Source organism: Mus pahari, chromosome 4 (assembly GCF_900095145.1).
Source record: "Mus pahari chromosome 4, PAHARI_EIJ_v1.1, whole genome shotgun sequence".
Classification (NCBI taxonomy): Eukaryota; Metazoa; Chordata; class Mammalia; order Rodentia; family Muridae; genus Mus; species Mus pahari.
In genome coordinates, this window is record NC_034593.1 from 28,604,322 (window position 1) to 28,612,700 (window position 8,379).

General features: G+C 40.7%; 1 protein-coding gene across 1 annotated transcript; it reads right to left on the reverse strand.

The window, feature by feature from the left end:
* Positions 1–3,793: 3,793 nt before the first annotated feature.
* On the reverse strand, positions 3,794–7,820 carry Dnajc19 (DnaJ heat shock protein family (Hsp40) member C19). The gene is made up of 6 exons (XM_021196657.1): positions 7,653–7,820; positions 6,739–6,790; positions 6,586–6,659; positions 5,735–5,814; positions 5,240–5,310; positions 3,794–3,967 (listed from the first exon to the last, which is right to left on the reverse strand). Exons 1-6 carry the CDS (start codon positions 7,653–7,655, stop codon positions 3,897–3,899), a joined length of 351 nt encoding a protein of 116 aa, XP_021052316.1. The 5' UTR covers positions 7,656–7,820; the 3' UTR covers positions 3,794–3,896.
* Between the last annotated feature and the right edge of the window lie 559 nt (positions 7,821–8,379).

Below are 8,379 nucleotides of genomic sequence, written 5' to 3' on the forward strand. Positions count from 1 at the left end.
TTTGGTAGTTGTACCTTAATGATTTCTAAAATTGTTCTGCTTACTAATCTTGAAGTTCTAAACAAACAAAAACTAGTTACAAGCTACTTAGTATTTATCACCCCAGACTTAGATTCCTTTGGACGTGTATATAGGTTCTGAGGCAACTTCAGGTTGTCAGGCTTGGCAGTCAGTACCTCACCCACTGAGCCATCTTGCCTTGATTTGGTACTTTTTTAACAAAAGTGATTTTAATTCCACCATCAAGGATACTACTATGGTGGCAGCACAGCACTTATTACTGGGTTCCAGATTGCACCATGTCATAACTCAGTCTGTCTTTGGGTTCGAGCAGTTAAGAGAAGCACTAGCACCCCATCTTTAGGGCCAACAGTCTGCGCTAAGCAGGTACAACGCTTGCCTCAGCTATGTAAGGTAAGGGCATTGATGTCTCCCGCACTCAGGGTTACTTGCGCTAGTGTTCTCTGTACTTGGCACATTAAAAATCTTAATACCTAGCCTGTGCTTTGCTTTATATGCTGCTGCTTTATATGCTACTTGAACTTGAGTGAAGTTGTAAATTTCCCGTAACTTCTATGAGTATGATGGCCTTTAATGTTGGGTCTCTGAACTGGAAAACAATCTTTATAATGATTATCACCAGAAGATGTGTTAGAAATTCTCTTTTGTATCTGAGACTGCTCTATGGTCTGGCCCCAAATCACTATCAGGTATTTGAAGTGAAACACTTTCTCATTTTATTTTCATTTGCCATGTAAGATATGAGGTAGGGTGTATTCAAAGGATGGCAGTTCATGGGTTTAGGGTTTTTCCTGGATTTATTTTTTTAAAATACATTTTTGGATGAGTGTGGGACATTTGTGCCATTGGACATCTTGGGAAATGTTCACTCCATCCTCTCTGTGGTAACTTGGGTTGCCAGGCTTGCAAGTTGTCTTAACCCACTGAGCTGTTCATTGGCTCTAGTTTTTTTTACTTTGTTGAGCAGCAACTCATTGTATTTTGCCCTTGTACTTGTCAGTGGTTTAGAATCTACAGGTATAAAAGTTCTCAGGTACAACCATGGGCCTTCTGGAATAGTTTACAAAATGGGGCAGTTTTTGTGTTCCTGCTTCCACAAGTATTCCTTGTCATTTGCAGAATGGTCAAAGGCTGGGGAGTTTGCTAGAGATCCATAGTAGTCAAAGATAATTGTTTTTCAGGACTACTTGGTCTACTTGGCATTACCAAAGAAGTAAAATTTCTAGAGACGGCCAGGAACCAAACTATAAATGAGCATGACGAAGTGGAAAATGTATGCCCAGAGTTAATTGTGCCACTAGGTAACCCTTTTGCTCAGCTACCTAGGGACTGGGAACAAGCTCTGCCAATAGAGTACTTATGTAAGCATCATCTGGTTCAGTCTCCACATTGTAGTCAGGTGCTAGAGTGCTGCCTTGTAATCCCCAGCACAGTGTTGGGAGTTCACTGGTTTGTCCCCCTCCCTGCCTAGTAAGACTTTAGGTTCCAGTGAAACCAAGCTTGAGGGTTCATGTGGAGAGCTTTCAAGGTTAGCTTCTGGCCCCAAACCTTAGCCTTACTGTTCCTCTGAAGCCTATGGCCCCTAGCTATGCTGGGGTGTTGTGCCACTGATCTACAACTATCACTGTCGCCATTTACAATTATAATTTCTGGTTAAAAATTGCGGCAAGTGCTTGCCTGGTTCATCTTCAGCACATTAAATATGTTTGTGCAAAAACCAACTGGATGCTTAACATGCATGACCAAGAAACATGCTTTGGTGATTACATCAGAATTTCAAAAAAAGCTTCAGAAATTAGGAATGTGGAACTCTGGGTCTGAAAAGAATCCGATTTTCCCACTGGGCCTTATCACCTGGAGGAGTCACTTCACTCTACTTTGGTTGGTTTGTGGTAAGTGCACAATACAAGAGACTAAGCACTTAAGAAAATAGAATTAAGAAGGGTCTTTTACAAATCATCTTAACAGCCGTAAAATATGGCACACCTAAATGTTATGCCTAGTAGCTTTTAATCATATACAGTCTTCAACTTGAAAAGGGTAAGCCTAGAGAAAATTAAAATTACTATCAAAGAATAATTGGCTGTGGTCCTTAGTAGGAAAGGCTTTCAATGATCTGACACACCTGTCTTCTAACAGGCATGCATACTCAGCATTTGACATTCAAAGGTACTTACACCTATAGTGCAGTCCTTGTGGGCATTTTATTTTTCAAACACCTGCTTTTATATTGTAACCAACTCTGCCATATCGTTCATAGAAACATTTAAAATTTTAATCTGTGTATGAGTGTTTTGCCTGTGTGTGTGTGTACCGTGTGGAGACTGTGCCCAGGGAGGCCAGAAGATGGTATCAGATCCCCTAGAACTAGTTACAGATGATTTGGAGGTGCTTTATGGGTGTTAGGGATCAAACTTGCGTCCTATGGAAGAGCAGGAAGGACTTAGTGGATGAGCCATATTTGTAATTCTGAAATTTTTTTTTATTAGTTCAAAGGGGCAAATAAAAGGTAAGCCATAATGCTTTGGATATCCTCATCATCTGTGGACTCCTAAAGTGTATTTATCTGCTTGCTAACATAAACATTTCAATACTCAACATGCTTTGCTGATCATCTCTAATGTCATGTGTTTAGATAAGGCAATAGAGTATGTGCTATGTTCCTATTTGTAATTTCTCTAATCCTCCTAACTATAGTGGTTAAGTACTGTTTTTCTCAAATCAAGAAAGGCTGTATATGACAAAGTTGGACTACACCGCTTCCAGGTTTAATATTATAAAACACATAAAGCATGTTCAAACAGAAGCATGTGACTAGAGGCCCACAACCTGTTCCCCTAGGAACAGTTTTTTTTCTTTATTTGCTGTGAATAAGAATGAGATGTACCTTTGGACCTTACACTCAGACTTTAAGGATTTTACGAGAGGGTGCATGATAGAAAGTAACGTTAGTGACCCTGAGTTAATTGAAACACCTGGATCTCCGCAAGCCCTCTCATTAGCTCACATTGCACAGTCTAAAGTGCTGACAAGTGCCACAGGGACCACTGGTTAGGGGTTTTACCTCCTGACCTGTACAGGTCAGCTTACATACTTTAGTATTGGCCGGCAAACTAACCTGGGTGGTTTACAGAACGTAAAAACAGCTGAGGTTGAAGATCAAAAGCACTTAACTGCTGGGATTAAAAGTGTGTGTTACAGTTGGCTCTCAAGTTTTAAAATTGAGAGAATTTTACAGTCACATAAGCTTGCTCATAACTGAAAATCAAAACAAAGGAACAGCTTATAAAGTATTTCCAAGGGACTAGCTAAATAACAAAATTAATAGGACCTATACACTGGAAAGTTTCTATTACAGTTTTAATGTAGCTGGGTGGGATGCCAGAGACAAGTGGATCTCTGAGTTCAATGCCAGAATGGGCTACATAGCAAGTTGCAAGACAGCTAGAGCTATATAATAATTGAGACTATCTTTAAAAAAAATTTAATTCATCGAAATCTGAATTGCCCAGTGAAAATGCCTAAAGTACAGTGTTCAAGTACCTGGGCCAGTTGTACCTTGAGTTTTACCTCCCAAAGGTAAGAACCCCTCTTTAAATAGTTACTGTTGTCTATCTCAATTGAGTGCAGTGGGGTATCCTTAGAGGTAGGCCTTGGAAAAATAACAAGTGCCAAATTTCATTGCGAAGTCAGTAATGAAAGCATTTATAGTCTAATGTTGTGTCTGTAATCATAATTCTCTTCAAATTTGAACAAAATATACCGACACTGATTTAGCTTTTGCCAAGCAATTTTCATGGGTTATAGCTCTGAGGCATTTTATTACAAAACAAGCTCATAAGTAGACTAATGGACTTAAACTTCATCAGATTACTTTATTTTTTAGCTTGTCCTTCTAGTAAGTCTTTAGCTTCATTGATTTTGGCTGCTATATAAGGAGATCCTCCTATAGAAGAAAGGGGATGGGGGAGACACAGTTTAGAGCACAGATTCTAAGTCTTGTCAAAAGCATTTCAAGGATCCCAGGACTTAACAGAAATGGTATCTTCATTAAAAAGCAACTATGATACTATAAATAGGTCTCAAAATTACAGGGTAAAATATCAGATCAATGGGAAATGAGATGTTTTCACACAGAAGTTTACCATTTTTAAGAAATCATAGTCTAAATAGGATTTGGCTCCTCCCACATACACATACACACTTACAGAACTCTAAGCTTACTCATTACTGCATATGTGGATACCATCCACTCTTCTTCCCACAGGCTTCTAAGCTTATGTTGACTTATCTGTGTTACATTCTTTAATGCTTCAGTTTTCCTCTCAATATTAGCCGACCCTTTCTAATGTCATCTAGATTTGCTGTTTACTAAAGTGATGGAGCAGTGTGGTCCTAACCCTATCAAAGAGGGGTCATCGAGAGGATTCTGGTAGAATGTGTGTATGTGGATTCCACTACCATCCCGAACAGAACACTTCAAGGTCTGCAAGCTAACTAAATTCCTTACATTGTGAAGTCACATGCTAAACAGTTGTTCTATTCAAATTTGTCAGTACCCTTCTACAAACAAAAAGATTGGTGCATGACAATAGATTTTTGTGGTCTGCTCAAAGAATCTGTTTTTACCAGTCAAAGCTACTTTGAAGTCTGTATTAGAACAAAAGCAAATACAGCTCATAGGTTTCCAAATAAGTATTGTCACAAGTGTCCACACCACATTAAGAGGCCCCTTAAGTTTTCCTTAATTAAAATTTAAACTTGGTTATTTATGAGGCTAAACAAAAATAATGCAAACCTAAAAAATAAAACTCAAAATATAGCTGAGTTAGGGCGTGCTTCTTTTTAAGCCCTGCTTTTGGGAATGAGGGAGGGTGGTCATAAGGTTTAGGCCAACCTTGGATACAAACCAACCAAAATATCTAGCAGAACTTGTAACCTCCATTATTGGAAGACATTCCTTCATAAACACAGAACCTAAAAGTAATGTTAACATCTACTGTTACTGCCAAATCACAGTAGTTCTTACATTGTTGTTCATTATATCTTTATTTTGGTGAGACAAGGTGTCACTGCAGAGAAGGTCACCATATATAGTGAATTTCATTTAAGACACTACAATGTGATCCACAACTGGGAGACTGCTCACACAGACATTCATAACACCAAGAATTAGCTATTCCATTAACAGTCCAGTATATTAATAAAAGTTGCTTACCCTTGTCTGGGTGATTTAAGAGCATAATACGGCGATGAGCATCCCTGATCTTGCCTTTATTGGCAGTAGGGCTAATTTGAAAAGGAAAATATACTTGTTGCTTTAGTTTGCTTTAAAAAAACAACACATGAAACAGAAGGGTCAAATTAAACACTGAGAAACTAGTAAAGCAACAAAACTCTGAAAAGCTGTATATGAAACACAGATGTAAAATGCATTTCTTAACCAAAAGTGCTCTTAAAAATGTAGTTAACATGATAATCCTCATTCAACACCTAATTTGCATACCAGAGTAGACTTTACTATATAGATCACTCCAGGCAGCAGTGAGCACTGCCACAATCATATATGTGAGTTCTATAGGAATGTTCATGGAAGCAACATCAAGCTCCACTGACCAACAATCCCCAGGAACTACTTCATTCTCAATTGCAGTTCTCAAATACTACTAGGAATTACCTTACCCTATATCTCAGAGTTGAGTAGAAATCTTACCTTACACCTAATATTAATGCTGCTTCNCGTTTTGTCATTTTGGGTTCAAACCCACCTCTGTAGTACCCACCACTGAATGCCTGAAAAGAAATTGAATCGGAAGGAAAGATTAATGAAGTAAATGGAAGGCTGGTTAAATCAGTAAAGAAAATAGTACATTTCAGGGAACTACAAGTGTACTTCCCAAGGCATTGATCAGGGGTAGCCAACTATTTGAAGATGTGTTAAACATCCATTTCTTGCAACTAAACTGGAACAGTGTCTTGAGAACATAAGATTGGGGGGGGGGGGATGAGTGAATGTAAACCACTCTTCCAGATAGAAACTTGATCCCCATAAAACAGTAGTTTCAAAGGTTCTCAAAAGACAACCTGGAGATCTTTTATTTACAAGATTCAAGGCAACCACTAAAATAAGACTTATGCCATCAGAATCTTAACCTTAGTAGAGATCATGTACTCCAAGGTCTTATGCTCCTGCTCAAGCTATCTGTGACATGGCCTCTCAAAGTCCTGAATAGCAGCAGCTTTGCGCTTTACACCCAGTTCAGATTCATCATCTAACATCACTGCAGTGCTATTCTATGTGACGAAACAGATGAGGGAAGGCAGGTGGACAGATAAACTAGGGTCAACAGTATGTGTAGGAAAGTTAATTGCTAACTATCTGTCATCGTTCTAAATCTGCAAAGGTCACCCACCCTCAGTTGTCACATGTGAAAACCAACTCCTAGTGTGGCCCATTGCAAGGTTTACAACTCCACACTGAACTTATGGAGCTGTGGAATTCAGCTTACAGGGAAGCCCCAGGCTTCAAAAACAGGCGATTTAGTTAGCAAAAGGTTGGCTTACAGATTTTGGTAGGCTCTGGAAAACTTGTTTTACTTGAGGCTCCACATGTTTCATGGCTTGTAAAACATAACGACCTAAATCCAGAAGCAACAGAATAAACAACTTCATCCATAACCAGTCTACTTCCCTTCCACCCCCAACCCATAAACAAACCTGCAAATCCTGCAGCAGCGATGGTCAATCCGACTGCTACCACTGTACTGGCCTGTGAATGGAGGAATAGATTAAATGTTTACTACTCTTAATTGCTACCTATTCTGCATCCAAACTCATTACGACCTTCATTTTGGTGAAAGGTGGGTTCATTTTCCCTTTGGGGGCAGGATTAGGGATGGAACCTAGTGTGACTCACATGCTGGTAAGGCGCCTGCAACTCCAGCCTTTCAAAGTTCCAACACTTTTATTCTGAGGTGGAGTCTTGCTAAAATTGTCCAGGCTGCCCACGAATTTTTTTAGCTCTAAGCAACTGGGACTTTACAGAGTGCAGCACTGGGTCTGCTGGAAGAAACATTTTTCTGGTAGAAATATGCCTTTAAAACTGAAATTGGACGTGGTGCACATTGGCGGCCTGCATTTAGTCCCCGGACTTGGGAGGCATTGGCAGGTGAGTTTCTGTACGTTCTGGGATTGCCAGGACTACAGAGTGAAACACTGTTTCAAAAATAAATAAAAACCACTGCATTTTTATCCACAATTTATTGTCAGAGTATGGGATTTTCACCAAGAAGAAAAGGGTAAGCCATCTTTACCCACAACAGTAAGAGGGTGATTTTTCAGCCGTCGAAGAGAACTTTAACCCGCAGGCATTTGAACGCCATTCTAGTTTAGACAAGATCGGTGGAAATAAGATTTCTGCTGGGTTTGGAAACAGTGCTTGCAAAGGCTCCCTGAAAGACTCCCAGAAGGCATTCCCACCGTAGAGGGGAGGAGTACGGTGACGGTCGCGGGGTGACAGCTCGACCTCCCAGGAGGCACAAACGTGTGCCTGCCTGCAAGCAGATGATGGCTGTCAGCTGGAACCACCGGAGACCGACCTTTACCCCGGCCCGTCAGCGCCGACCACTCACCATGACTCCACTCCGCGGCTCGGTACCGCGCGCTCATCCCAGCGCGAGCCCACCGCCACAGTCCGCCTGTGGAGAACGACGGGCCGAGCCAGCGCTGCCGCCACTTCCACCAGCGCCGCGCAACACGGCAGGGGCGCCGTAAAGTGCGTCAGAACTGTCGCACAAAGTGCCGCACATAGGGCCTCGGCAACTCCGGTTGAACGAAAGGTCGGACTGGGGCGGGGCTGGCCTTGCCCTCTGCCCCGGACTCCTGACTTGCAAGTCCAATACCTGGCCCTAAGACAGGTTTTCCTGCTAAATCGTATCCCCTTAACTTTGCTTTATGTAGCTTATTCCGTCCACCCCGTGGAAGTAGCGTTGTTTTTCACATGAGGGATTTATTCTGTCTTCTGTGCATCTTTTGCTACCCTGGGCTGTCGCCAGTAGATGTTAAGAAGCCACAAGGCTGATCTTCATGGCCTGCAGAGACATCTTTCTTCTGGCTTGGAACGTAGTTAGATCTATAAAAAAAAAAAAAAAAAAAAAAAAAAAAAAAAAAAAAAAAAAAACAGAAACTATATGGAAAATGATTTTTTTTTTTAATCTCCCTTCCTGATGTCTGCTTCAGGCTATGTAGATTTGTTCGCTAAAAATACAGCTCCTGCTGTGTTCATTGTTTATTTTTTCTCTCTTGTTTTTGCCTGGCTTACTACTTTTGTAATTAAAAGAACTTCTTGTACCTATATTG